Raw genomic sequence first — 14,682 nt, forward strand, 5'->3', positions numbered from 1 at the left:
TTGTATCCGCTAGGATCAGGGAAACTAGTGCCCATTCAATGCTATTAAAACAAGAAATAGTTTTTAAAACATTTATGTCTGCCACTTAACAATATAATAATTTCGTTTTCCAACTCTAAGTAAAGATGTTAAATTGGGTAGAATGTGAGCAGATTGTGTTATAACTTCCTCTATTTTCTTTATTCTCTGGTGATTTATGTAAAAACCACCTGCTTCAATTATTCTAATGGCATCACCTGAAACAAACAGATATTCTAAAATGTATTATTTAATACACAAGATATTAGAAAAACAATACTTAATCCAAAGGTTAACTGGCAGAGTATGCCTGATTGACCTTATGTAATCATTTATTTATAGCATTACAGAATATAACTTATTCTTACTTTCTGTAGGGAAGCAATTGGCCTTCATTCCCAGTTCCAGTACAGTAATTCCTGGCGATAACAGAAGGGTAACAATAGGAGCTCCACTAAACACTTGTTCCAATTCAGTTGAACTCAATGCTACTAGTGATTTCACATCCTTACTGTATATCGCGTCTGTCGCTCGTAATGCTTGCTCTAAACCTTCCTCTGAAAATAAACATTATTATGTAAGCACCTATTATGGGCACAATGACGCAATTAATTTCGAGTATTTGCTAATCCTTACTTCCATGGACCAAAGTGGTCAACTGGTCAGCTAAACATGTCTGAGGATATCTTTGCTCTGGGTGTTGTTGATGTTTGAACATGATATCCTTAATTTCTCCTAAACTATAAAATGAGAACAGTTTCAATAGTTTTTCCACTTCTGAATCTTTGGTTCTGATGAAAAACTGGTATAAGCCGAATGGGCTAGTCTTTTGTGCATCCAACCAAATAGCATTGCCAGCAGATTTTCCAAATTTGTCGCCTTCTTCGGTGGTCACAAGTGGTAGTGTTAGACCTGCAAAAGAAAATCAAATCAGAACTTCCTTGGCTCAAACAGAAATATGAAACTATTAAATATCTTTGATATCTAAAAGTTTTCAGAGTCAGACTTACCATAAACATCCTGTTTGGCTGTTCTACTGATTAACTCATGACCTGCACTAATATTTCCCATCTGGTCACTTCCACCAATCTGTACAAAAATATTTTTTTAGTCTCTACAACTCTAATAGAAATTTACTATGTAGTTCATAAATGAATAAGAACACTTACCTGAAATCTACAATCGTATTCCTTTAATAAATGCAACCAGTCATAAGATTGGAAGACCTGATAAGCAAACTCGGTGAAGCTCATACCAACTTCAGAGTTTATTCGAGTTTGAACACTATGTTTTAGCAGCATGGTCCCCATTCTGAAGTTGCGGCCAATTTCGCTTACAAACTGTATTGAATCTATGTTTCTGTACCAACTTTCATTGTTGACTATCCTGGTAGGAGCAGAAAAAATATATTTTAATAATAAAAATAACTGAAAATAATTATAAAAAATGCTGTATGGATGAGACTGGAATCTTACAAATGGAACTTCCATTATGGTTTACATTCTGTTACCTAATTGGTTGAAGTTTTGATTCTTCTTTTGACCAAATATATTTTTGGTGGTTCTCAAATACTGTTTCAAGGTTTTTCTTGATTCCAATAATATTCTGTTGAATGGTTTCACTTTGCAATGCAACTCTGTCTGAAGTTTTCCCACTGGGGTCACCTATGTGTCCAGTTGCACCGCCCAACTGAAATCAGGTATGCAATTAATTTAGGTTGACTGGCTGTTGGTATTTTTTTACATGGTACTTTATGAATATTTACTCACCAGTGCAATAACATTGTGACCCCCACGTTGCCAGTGCAAAAGGTTTATTATCACAAGCAGGTTACCAACATGCAGACTGTTTGCTGTTGGGTCAAAACCAGCGTAGACACATTGTGGGGATTTACATACTAGATCGATTATCTCATTTCTGAAAAGTTAATATTTTTTTGATGTTTGTAAATGAAGCATGACCAGGGGTAAAATTAAAGTTCATAAAACTTTTTATAAACAAACTTACGCAGCATTGTTAGGAAACATGTCTTGGTACATGCCACGCTCACTCAATTTCAAAACATTTTTACTACTATGAAATCGTTTACATGACCACATCCAAGAACATTTAGAAGCAGATAGTATGTTTTGGAGTATTTTCATTTTGATGATAACTTTTATAACCTATAAACTATTTTTTTTTTATATAATATCTAAATGAACACTACAAACTGGAATCGCAAAAATTACAGCCGAAAGCTATGTTATTATGCGACATAAACCAAATTACATAATTCAATGTTATTTTAGATTTTTGGACTCAACCTCAGCTCATTTGGATTTTGGGGAAACCACAGCTGATTATGACATACCTTGTCAAATTCACAGAGCAGTCGTCAGTCAAAAAAATCGGAGTGTCAAGATTATACAGGTTGTTTCCGATATCAAGCCGAGCGAGGCTCTCAAGTTCTCACCTATCGATTTAACCCCTAATATGTTTGTTCTAATTCTAAGATTTTCGCAATTTGAATTTAATTCAATTAATTCTAAATGTTTTTTTAAGTTAATTAATCGAAATAATGTACTTGGCGTCTTTAATTAATTCGGGGGTCTTCCAATCAAAATATATTTGAAGTAAAGTAGGTAAATAGCTAATATTTCAGAGTCATGCATGAGTACAAGGAATAGGCACAGAAAAAGCTCGTATCTTGCAACAATTTGTATGGGAAAAGGCTAGTGGATTACAAGTCAAAGAAATAAAAACGGAAACGCCTACCTACACATATTATAAAACACAAAATAATTTGAATATCAAGGCCAACAAGACCATTGTTGATAGTGTTATCTCTTATTATTATGAAATTAGTAGTACCACACACATATCTGTGAGTAGTACGGTACCTAGTTCAAAAATAATACAGTTAATATCGTGTTGAACAACACAATTAAGTTTATGAGTAGTTTTTTCCAGTGATCTAATTTCAAAATAATGGCTTGCATTGTATTGGGATATTTATACTCATTTTATTTATTTATAAATATTTGTAGAGGTAAGTAATTTGGTCCGCGTATATTTACAGTACCTACTACAGAATAGGCCTACATTCTTACAGCAGTTAGCAAAACATGGCAATATAGGTAATTAAACACTGCGTGCTGGCTGACTTATGGACAATTAAAGCACAGTTTAATGGGCTACATAACATTAAATGAAGCGAATTTTCTTATAAAAATATTGTACAAGTGGTTAACGTTAAACTAAAAAAATAAGTAATACCTACCTATCTCCTCCCTCAGGTATCCATGGTGTGGATGTGCTGAATGTAGATGATACGACACTCAGCACCACCCAGTCTACAGACAATCGTCTTAATGAACAGAAAATATTTGATAACGTGGTGGTCCATCGCAACAACACACCCAAATTGTGGTCATTTCTGAGGTAGCAGAACATTATTATTCAGAACAAATATAACTGTCTGTAGTAGGTATTTTCTATTTTAGGAGCCTAAATAACCCAAAACTTTGTAAAATAATCCAGTGTATAAGCATAAAAGCACTCGTGATTGATTGGCCCATGCCGGACGCACTGCAATGCCGGATTTTGGTTTGACTTACTTGACTTATGGTCCTATGTCCCCTAGATGGGGCAGAGGGCGTCCACAATAGTCCTCCATCTCGTTCGGTCTTGAGCTTCTCGCTTGATCTCGCTCCAGGTTTTGCCGATCTTCTTCGCCTCGTCCGCTACAGTGCGCCGCCAAGTTTGCCTGGGTCGACCACGTTTGCGTTTTCCTTGGGGATTCCAATCCAGAGCCTGCTTAGGGATGTGATCGGGGTCCCTTCGGAGAGTGTGGCCAATCCAGTTCCACTTGCGGCGCTTGATCTGCTGGTCGATCGGAATTTCGTGGCAGCGTTCCAATAGTTCGATGTTGGAGATTTTCTCGGGCCAGTATATGCCGAGAATTCGGCGAAGGCAGCGGTTGATGAAGACCTGCAGCTGGTGCGAGATAACCTTGGTGACCTTCCACGTTTCACACCCATAGAGCAGAACGGATTTAACGTTGGACCCGAATATTTTGATCTTGACCCTTCGGGTCAATTTCCGTGACTGCCATATGGGGCGAAGTTGTGCGAAGGTAGCTCTGGCCTTGGCAATGCGCGAAGTGATGTCCTCTTCAGTACCTCCAGTTTCTGACACGACGCTCCCGAGGTAGGTGAAATTGTGGACTCGTGCCACATCCTCTGCACCAATCCGTAATGGCGTGCAATTTCTCACACCAGATCGCATCTCTTGGGTCTTCCGGCAGTTAATTTTGAGCCCTGTGATACCCGCTTCTCGATGTAGGTCATCAAGTTTGGACTGCATATCGTGATGCGTGTGGCTCAGCAAACAGAGGTCATCGGCATAATCTAAGTCTTCTAAGACTCCGATTATACCCCACTCTATTCCACGCCGTTGGTCTTGATATGCGCGATTCATGACTCCATCCAAGACAACCAGAAAGAGAAGGGGCGAAAGCAGGCAGCCTTGCCGGACGCCCGCATGCACCTCGATGTCTTCGGAGATGAGGCCGTCGTGAGTCACCGTACAAGAATATTTCCTGTAGATGGCCTTCAGTAGGTCGATGATTTTCGGCGGGACACCAATGTCAGCGAGTCGCGACCATATACTTGCCCACTTCAGCGTATCAAAGGCTTTTTCAAAGTCTACAAAGGTTAGGTAGACTTCCCTTTGCCATTCTGATGCCTGCTCCAAAATGATACGCAAAGTATTGATCTGGTCGGTACACGAGCGGTTCGGGCGGAAGCCAGCCTGTTCCCTACGCAAAAGAGGTTCAACGGCCCCCGATAACCTATCCAAGATAATCTTGCAGAAAACCTTTGACGGTATCGAGAGCAAAGTGATACCTCTCCAATTGCTACACTGGCTTAGATCCCCTTTCTTTGGCACAGTAATTAAAAGCCCCTTATTCCAGTCGTCTGGGAGTTCCTCTTCCATCCAGATGTTTTCGATGAGAGGTGTCAGAACGTCGGCGGCGGAGTTTACGTCGACTCTCAGCATTTCTGCGGTGATAAGGTCGAGTCCTGGGGCCTTGCCAATCTTGAGGGATAGGATAGCTTTGGCCACTTCGTCGTGTGATGGTGGTTCCACATTGATGTCGAGCAGCCTAGGTGGAGTAGAGGTGTGCTGCGGAGGCTCAGGCGTGGTGGTGGCTGTAGTCAAGGTAGGGCGGAAGACCTCCTGAAAGTGTTCACGCCATCGCTGCAGTTGCCCTTCAGACGACACAATAAGCTCTCCATCACTTGACTTAAGAGGCTTCTTCTTTGGTCTGCTACTTCCTGCCAAGGTTTTCGTCGCTTTGTACAGCTCTCTCAGATTGCCAGTGTTAGCAGCGAGTTGGGCCTTGTCAGCAACCCCGTCAGCCCACAGCCTTTTGTCTTTCCGCGTGCTGCGGTAGATTTTCCTGCGCATCTGACGGTACTGCTGGATTTTGGTTTGCTTTGTATGAATTCACATAGCGCTGCGTCCAGTGGACGCCATCCACAATACACACAGCTTCACAAAAGGCCGGTATTTAGGCTGAAATTATTGACATTGAATGATTTTTTAAGTTTAGGCAATAGAATCCATCCGTTTTCCAGGTCCGAAACACTATACAAATGCCACAATTGTAAGTCCGTGGACTGCGCTGCGGACACTCTGAGCGTGTGCGACGATGGGCTGTACTGCTATAAGGCAACGGTGCTCACATTAGACGGTGTCTCACAGCAGTCACGTGGCTGCTCTACCTCCAGTGAACACGAGTTCACGTGTCATTCATTCGGCCCGAGGTGAGTTTAGTCTTGAGGGTAGTTGGAGGGTCAGTTTCAGTTTAGAACCCCATAAAACTCCTTAAGGTGATAATCACATTGACTTAACTCATTTGCAGGAAGCGTTTTGCGGGCCAGAGGAATATAACATGCTGTAAAGGTGACATGTGTAATTATGGTAGCTTCCCCACGCTGCCGATGGATAAAAAACTGTCAAACAGTTCTACGACAACTAACTCGACTCCGATACAACTCAACCCGGACAACTTGACCCAGTCAACTCAACCCCATGATAACTTAACCCCTACGACAACCAGACCCAGTCAACTCGAGTCCATGACAACTCAGCCCTACGACAACTCGACTTCTACAACAACCCGACCCCTAGAACAACTCGACCACCCCGAAATTTCGACATCTCCAATACTTAACTCAACCCTGGAGCAACAGTAGTGATACAAAATATAATAGGCTACATTAACATTATAGCAACCGCCATAATTTCTATAATAATGTCAACTGTAATAATTACCTACTGAACAATGGAAAATAATTGCCCACTTTAATGAAACTTTGTATTCCGTTATGAATAAAGGGACATTATTTCCCACCGCAAAAGGGTATTTCGCCAAAAATGGTCAATTTTGCCTAATTTCCTTGGTACGAAATATTCTTTTGTTTTTAACTATTTTTAGTTTCCCATTGCATTAAGTAGCAAAAACTAAGCTAATAAATCTAAAAGGGGTGTCATAATTCATTTTAGAAACAAAGTTATATATAGTTTTCTTCTGTGGTTTGCTTTTTTTTTGTTCGACCCATTTTTGTGTACCTTCGCAAGCAAACATACCAATGAATATTGTATCATTACGACCTTTTTACACAACTAAGGAAGATAAATACAGTAGATTGAGTTAAGAGTTAAAAACAAGTTGTTCTATATCTATTCTGATACCCATTTCTTAAAATGAAAATTTCAAACTTATTCCATTAAAGAAATACTCAAAATTTGACTTTACGCCGAATTAAAAATGGTCTTTTATAATTTCCTATGCCATTTTATGCCACGGAAAACAAGGAAATTAGGGCCAAAGAAATTAGATTTATGCCTAAAAGACACCACAAACAAAAACCTAAAAGTCTCGATCTGTTTTTATTTTCAGTAACCACTCTTTTTTTTTTCTTCTTTGGCTCTCGCGCATTGCGTCTAGCCACGAATTATTATTATTTATCTCTTAAAAATTGAATTCGATTAAGGGTTAACCTTAGGTTGTTGTGAAAATTATTTACAGGGTGTCCCATATCCCATATAGACCGTGCCAAAATTAATTAACCGACTTCAACAAAAAGAGGAGGTTCTCAATTCGGTTGGTGTTTTTTATTTTTTTAGACCAATGTGTAGGTAATGATGAATGACCATCTAGACAAAAATACTATAATAAATAAAATTATTAATGTTTCAGAGATATTTTTCTTCATAAAAAATCTCCCGTTTTGGGCTTAAGTATGCAGTACAGTGCAGTGCATGTTGCAGTGTGTACTTTATACATTTGTTTTTCATTTACTCCTTGTTAGAATACTCACAAAAATTATATCTACATCTGGGTTCTGGAACTTCTGGACCTAAGTAACGTCTGATCGGTAAAAAGTGTGGCTTTCGTAGATTTTTAAGATTAAAAATGTTTTCAGTCCCTTTGGCACAAAAAAAATTGAGAATAATTAAAAAATAAAAACAAATTATGCCACAAAACGATTTATTATAATAGCATTTTATGACTACTGATACACTATACAGTTACTTTGTGTAAATATTCAAGTTTAAGATATATACAGTCACATATTCGTTATTCACAAAGCTTTGGACAATTTATCAATAAACATTAATAAAATACAGATTCTCTTTACAAACAACAAATATTCAATAACCCTTAAAGGTACAAAGGTGTTTTAAATGACTGTGTACATAACAGTACACATAATATAACATGACTGGTGCAATCTTCGTCACAGATCTGAAATTCTGTTATAAAATCGTAATAAAGTATTGGTCAAATTATTCTTGAGCTTTGCTCTCCTAGCCTTTACAATGATTGTATACTTAAGTTTGGACTAAAAAAACATGCTTTTTAAATGATAAAATCTGTGACAAAGAATGTCGATTAATGACTGAACACTGTTTCACAAATGGATGTAAATTAAAATGCTTTCAGGTGGATCATCTGAAAAATGCTTAATTGAATCCTTAGAACTGTTACGTAATCTGTTTAAAGTAAACATACCACCATAATATAGGTACACATATTACTAATCGGCAACTAAAAGCACATACATACACAAGTTGAAAGTATAATTATTGTTAATTTCCATACAACTTATTTGTTCACAACAACCTGCATACTTGCTGGATAACCGCTACCACTTGTTAATTACACAAACATTAAATTATCAGCTAACAAGGAATAATGCGATAAGGGAATCATAAAACTATCCTTACTTAGAAATCCATATGCCTCAAGTGGCGTATGCCATGGGAAAAGTAATGATGGCTATGGTTATAGAAACTAACAAGGATATAATACTTAAAATAATACTTAGAAATACTTGAACCGGATTAATCTTCGAGGGTGACGTTTTTGAAGAGATATGACATGGATTCTTTGTTGTGGATGCGTCGGATGGCCTCGCTGAGTAGGACTGATATGTCGATGGTCTTGATCTTGTTGCACTGCATCTTCTGCAGCTCGTGGGGCACCGTGTTGGTGACGACGACTTCGTCGATAGGCGAGTCTTCGATGAGCCGAGGCGCATCGGATGAAAGCAGACCGTGGGTCGCCAGCACGTATATCTTGTAGGCGCCGCACTCCTTCAGCACTTCGGCGGCGGCGACGAACGATTGGACGTCGTCTATCATGTCATCCTGAAGAAGTTTAGATTGCGTAAATATTTTGTACATCAAATGTATTCTCCTATCAGTCAGTAGCACCTATGCTACGCCGCCACTGCTATCAGTTTTTGTAACAAAACACCTATGAGTCTGAGCATAGGACGTAAACTATTTGTCATACAGGTCTTAACGTTTGCTGGATCAGCTAGCATTTTATAAGGATTTAATTACATGAAATTAAAGTCAAATAACATCTTATCGGTGAAATAATAGAGGCGAGTTTGCTATATCTTCAAAATACTAATTAAAAATCAGCTAAATCAATACATACCACCATAATGGCTATTCTCCCGCCTACATCTCCGACGACGTTGATTGGCGGCTTCTCCTTGGCGGGGTGCACCGGCACTCCCACCGACACGTCCATAGTGCGCGACCTGTCGACACTGAAAAACAAAACATTTATTATTATTATTAAGCAGTTTTCAAGCTGATGCATACAAATAAAAAGGATTTTACATTCAAAAAACTTAATGGGAGGGCCATAAAAGTATTTTATTCAAAATTTAGTTCCATTTATGCATTGCTGTATGCGTATTTATTTGCAGTCTGCAATTTGTTTGGATCTTTCGTATCATAAACACGAAAAGAGGTGAATGTTCTGAATAAAAATTTGTTGTTGTTGCCAAAACTTATAAAAGAACCCTGCGTGAAAATGGTATCTACATTTTAAACAACACTGATCCGAAATATTGTACAAGAGAAACACCACGGACGAAATCCACCCTTGACCATGTCTCCACTAACTTAACCAACCATAAATTTCACCTAACTATCATTGAGTCCGCAATGTCCGACCATAAACAAATATACTTGGAAATTGGAAATTACAAACCGCAAGTTAGGACCAAGATAAACTACCAAACTTTAAATTATGAGGCATTTTACAAAACTACCGAGGACACGCTTGTGAAGGCCTCAAATTCCGATTACGAATCCCTACAAAAGATACTCACCGACGCAATACAGAAAAACAAAATCACTAAAACAAAAATACAAAATCCAATAAGATCTGACTGGATTACTAAGGATATTATTGAAAGCATACACTCACGAAATCATGCATGGCGTAACAACAAAGAAAACCCAGATGACGATGCGATAAAAGACGACTTTTTGAAGAAACGAAACGAAGTTACAAAACGGATCCAAAACGCAAAAAAAGCATATTACTATAAAGCTTTCGTACAATGTAAAGATAAACCTTTAAAGATGTGGAAACTAATAAACTCTCTAGCAAGTAACAAAGTTAAATCAAGCTCAGCTCCTTCTAAATTAGACACAAGTAACGGGCCAACAACAGACACTTTTGAGATTTGTAAAACTTTCAACAACTTTTTTGCAAGCATCGGGGCCATTTTAGCTGATAAAATTATCCAAAATATAAATATAACTACAAATACTAGTAACTACCCCCACTCCCGGCCATGCAGCCCAAACACCGACTCGCCAACCCCAGTTTTATCTCATCTAGAACCAGCTACAGAGGATGAAATTGCGAAAATTATAGATAATCTTAATCCAAACACCAGTACTGGTCTTGATGGGATTAGCTGTAAGGCAATAAAATGCGTTAAAAAATTAATTGTTGGAAATTTGATTGTTTGTATTAACAAGTGTCTTGAAAGTGGTTGCTTTCCCAACTCACTCAAACTGGCAAAAGTAAGCCCTATATTCAAATCTGGTAAAAAAACTGACCCAAGTAACTACCGCCCGATATCGGTATTGCCAATCATCTCTAAAATTTATGAAAAAGTTATTTACAGCAGGCTAAACGACTATCTCAATTCAATTGGTTTTATTTCCGATAAACAGTACGGCTTTCGAAGTAAATCTAATACACTTTCTGCTACTATCGATCTTGTAACCAAATTAAGGACAAACATTGACGAGAAGCGAATTGCTCTTGGCGTTTTCATTGACCTGAAAAAGGCTTTTGACACCATAAGTCATGACCTGCTCCTACAAAAACTATATAAAATCGGACTCAGAGGAAGTGCTCTGGCTATTTTTCGGTCTTATTTAACAAACAGACACCAAATTGTTAAGATCAACGACGTTCAAAGTACACCTCAGCCAATTACATTCGGAGTACCTCAGGGATCCATCCTGGGGCCGTTATTGTTCTTAATATACATAAACAACATCAATGACATTGGTCTGAAAGGTGACATTACACTATACGCGGATGACACAAGTCTTTTTTACTTCGGCACCAAAATAAACCCAATTATTCAAGAGGCACAAAAAGACTTAGACTCACTCAATTCTTGGTTGCAATCAAATTTACTTACGATCAATGTATCTAAAACAAATTATATAATTTTTAGTGCCAAAAACAAAGAAATCGAAAATCACCCAGCTTTAACCATTAACGACGAACACTTGACCAGAATATACTCAGAAAGGTACCTTGGACTAATACTTGACAATCGCTTAACATGGCAGCCTCACATAAACCAAGTTCGATCAAAATTATCTGCTCTGATATGTTCACTGCATGGCGTGGCAAATTGTTTCCCTCTTCCGGTTCGGTATTTGATTTACAACTCCATGGTCAAACCTCACCTCGACTATCTCATTGAAATATGGGGCACAGCTGCTAAAACCAACCTCAAAAAGTTACAAACAACGCAAAACAAACTAATTAAACTTCTTTTCCATTACGACTATTATACTTCCTCTGAAAAACTTTACAAAGATACAAAATTAATGTCCGTATCCCAGACCTACCTATCTATACTTATAATAAATCTGTAGAGAGGTCAATTCTGTACATGAAATATATTTTCAAAATAACTATCAAGGGGTGATTAGTGATCGATACTGATGCCAAAAATGCAATCAGTAAAATTTTTGTCTGTCTGTCTGTCTGTCTGTCTGTCTGTCTGTCTGTCTGTCTGTATGTTCCTTATAGAAACAAAAACTACTCGACGGATTTTGACGAAACTTGGTACAATTATTCTTCATACTCCTGGGCAGGTTATAGGATACTTAGGAATTCCCACGGGAACGGGCATTAGCGGGAAAATCCTTTGGTATGAAAAATCTAAACCGCTTAAGTTAGACGCTTGAAATTTGGCAAGCAGGTACCTTAGTAAACTTAAAGCTTAGTTACAACAGGATATTGCAAAATTCCTACGGGAACGGGAATTAGCGAGAAAAAACATTTGTATGAAAAAATCTAAGCCACGTAAGATAGACGCTTGAAATTTGGTATGCAGGTACCTTAGTAAATTTAAAGCTTAGTTACAACAGGATATTGCAAAATTGTCACGGGAACGGGAGTTAGCGGGAAAAAACATTTGTATGAAAAAATCTAAACCGCGTAAGTTAGACGCTTAAAATTTGGCATGCAGGTANGACGAATGTCTTGTGTTTGGTGAACAATTAAATCCGTGCGCCCTTAGTTTAAGATCTACCTACATTTATTTTATAAATAATTGAAATACCTTGTTTCTCATTTTAAGTGAAATGTACAATTTCTTTTGAGAAATAAATTCTTAAACCTGAGAAATACCCCAGCACTAAATCTATCCCGTTTCACACATTGCGTACATTAAATGAAAAATATTTTTACATCATGTGTAATTGAAATATAATCAATAGACTTAGATTTTACTATATTGTTGTTTTATGATTTTATTGTTTGTATTTATGTTAGGTATAATCTGTGTTTCTTTGTTCTTTTATTTATTTTTTTTTATTTTTACGGCGACCCCAGTGCCCCAAAGGTCCTTGCTGAAAATCAGTGTCGTGGCATCTTTGTCACGACTAATGCTGAGTCAGGGACCTTTTTGGCACAGGGCACTTAAAATCTATTTTATTTTTCTTTTTTGTTTTTTTCTATGTTTTAATCTTGTATTGTGCCTATATCATGTACCTATTGTGTATTGTGCCAAATAAATAATATTCTATTCTATTTTTATTCTATTCTATTCTTGATTTAATCGAAGTTTGGAGAAAAGCTTCTTTGCCTGTTGTTACAATAGGTACAACGTGTAAAACAATTGTTACAGTGCTGTTATAATAAATATTTATATTTCATTCGCTTTCCTAAATTAAAACAAACAGACAACTTTCACGAAAAACTACAACAATGGAAAATTGAATGCATGCAAGGACTATTTGATATTTGTTGTTGTAAATGTATTGATTTTAGCACTTGTAATTGTCCTAAAGAAAAAAAAGTAACATTATTAGAAAGAGAATTTTTAATAGATCAGAGAAGTGGTAGGAAAATGGCAATTGGAAATTTAGATCAGAAAGAGACTAAAAGTTTGGAAAAGAAATTGTCTAGAAAACAAAACACAGTAGAATATACCAAAGACGCCGTTTCAGAAAAGACTTCATATAATAAAAAAGAAAAAACTCGGTTGAGTGTAAAATCCGTTAGTGCATTAGGTGAATCCCAACCAAGTACCTCTGGCACTCAGGTGATGCCGAACAGAAGGAACACACTGACGCTTTCTAATTTAGCTGAAATTTGCGATCGTTATAACATTTCCGATCGATCAGCGGCAGCAGTTGCAAGTGCAGTATTGCGAGACGTTGGTTTGATTTCTTCCGAAGACTCTGAAAAGGTGATAGATAGGAGCAAAGTTGGATGGTCCAATTCTAGAAATCACTAAGTCCATTTTCATAGTTTTTGAACTGACAACACTGAACAACGTAGTTACATCTGCCAACTCTTCAATGCTGCATGATCAGCAACCTATATTCTAGGAATTGTTTTGAAGAGTTAACAGAATCATTTGTAGACTAAACATCCCGCTGGCCTGCGAGCCGCGAAAGTTCCCTCAGAACATTTAGTCTTAAGCCGCATNATTTGAACTCAATATTCTTATTTCGAATAATCACATTTTACAATCGCATCAAAACGTAATCCGCCATCGTATGCTCGAGCGTCAGTGTTGCCATCCACGTATTTACTTTTCCCACTAATTTTGGGGTTGCCCGCTCGAACATGCGATTTACAAAGCAAATAAGATTTACAGAATAATTATATCACATTTAATGCTAACACAAGGCGAGAATGAATACGCACACGCACACTTAGCCTAGGCGCAGACCACCGATTTTTCGTCGGCCGAAAGTTGGGCCCAATTCTAATTTGTATGAAGAATCAAACGGTGTAATGTGCGCTCTTCCATACATGCCCAATGGCCCATACTGATTAACTGCCCGACTAAAATATCGGCCGATAAAAAATCGGTGGGGCCTACGCTTACAATGTTACCATCTTAGACTGCATATCACTAACCATTAGGTGCAATTGCGTCAAATACCTGCCTTGTTCTGCATAAAATACGGAACCCTAAAAAGAGCTATGTTTGGTTATGTATGTTTAAAGAATTTTTTATATCATACACCTATAATAATTTTTTGTTAATTAATTTTATATCATCGGCGTCATAACTTGTATTTTCAGTGATACCAAAACTGTATTACTAGTTACCTAACTGTATTTAATAGTTTAACGGCGATAATTTATTGCGATGATGCAACTATATTTGTAATTAATTGCGTTTTAAAATAATCGAAATGACCAAATAATCGGCACTTTTACGTGTTATAGATAAAAAGGTCATTTTGTGTTATTTATTACTTGACGTAACAACTTTTTGCATTTTTTGTAGAGACACTTCTATTAACCGGACACACAGACGTTAAGTTGGAACAACTTAATTAAATAATGTTTTTGAAAATTTAGGAGCTTGACAACAGGCCTCGTAAGACGAGTTAAAAAATGGTTGTACTCGTAGGGGGTTAGGGCGTTTTACGTAAATTTTGTCTCACTTTTCTTTGTTTACACAGCTTCCCTGGGTTTAAACAAATTGCAACATCTCTACATGACCTTTAAAACACTTATGGGTATTCAATTATGCAAATTAATACTATGTAACGCCCAACTGGTTTTCTATTAGTGAA

General features: G+C 37.5%; 3 protein-coding genes across 3 annotated transcripts; 1 reads left to right on the forward strand and 2 right to left on the reverse strand.

Moving 5' to 3' along the window:
* Window positions 1-57: 57 nt before the first annotated feature.
* On the reverse strand, window positions 58-2,362 carry TyrRS-m (Tyrosine--tRNA ligase, mitochondrial). Its single transcript, XM_028317830.1, has 8 exons — window positions 2,026-2,362; window positions 1,788-1,935; window positions 1,529-1,707; window positions 1,188-1,404; window positions 1,029-1,107; window positions 655-930; window positions 387-575; window positions 58-236 (listed from the first exon to the last, which is right to left on the reverse strand). Exons 1-8 carry the CDS (start codon window positions 2,160-2,162, stop codon window positions 73-75), a joined length of 1,389 nt encoding a protein of 462 aa, XP_028173631.1. The 5' UTR covers window positions 2,163-2,362; the 3' UTR covers window positions 58-72.
* Window positions 2,363-2,851: 489 nt separating this feature from the next.
* On the forward strand, window positions 2,852-6,443 carry LOC114362427 (uncharacterized). The gene is made up of 4 exons (XM_028317844.1): window positions 2,852-3,049; window positions 3,297-3,441; window positions 5,643-5,831; window positions 5,930-6,443. The coding sequence occupies exons 1-4, from the start codon at window positions 2,989-2,991 to the stop codon at window positions 6,261-6,263; spliced, it is 729 nt and encodes a 242-aa protein (XP_028173645.1). The 5' UTR covers window positions 2,852-2,988; the 3' UTR covers window positions 6,264-6,443.
* Window positions 6,444-7,549: 1,106 nt separating this feature from the next.
* Window positions 7,550-9,225, reverse strand: LOC114362438 (phosphoribosyl pyrophosphate synthase-associated protein 1). Its single transcript, XM_028317854.1, has 2 exons — window positions 9,023-9,225; window positions 7,550-8,724 (listed from the first exon to the last, which is right to left on the reverse strand). The coding sequence occupies exons 1-2, from the start codon at window positions 9,188-9,190 to the stop codon at window positions 8,419-8,421; spliced, it is 474 nt and encodes a 157-aa protein (XP_028173655.1). The 5' UTR covers window positions 9,191-9,225; the 3' UTR covers window positions 7,550-8,418.
* Window positions 9,226-14,682: the final 5,457 nt, after the last annotated feature.

The sequence above is a fragment of the Ostrinia furnacalis genome, unplaced genomic scaffold (genome assembly GCF_004193835.3).
Source record: "Ostrinia furnacalis isolate ACB-3 unplaced genomic scaffold, ASM419383v2 OfSCF0389, whole genome shotgun sequence".
Lineage (NCBI taxonomy): Eukaryota > Metazoa > Arthropoda > Insecta > Lepidoptera > Crambidae > Ostrinia > Ostrinia furnacalis.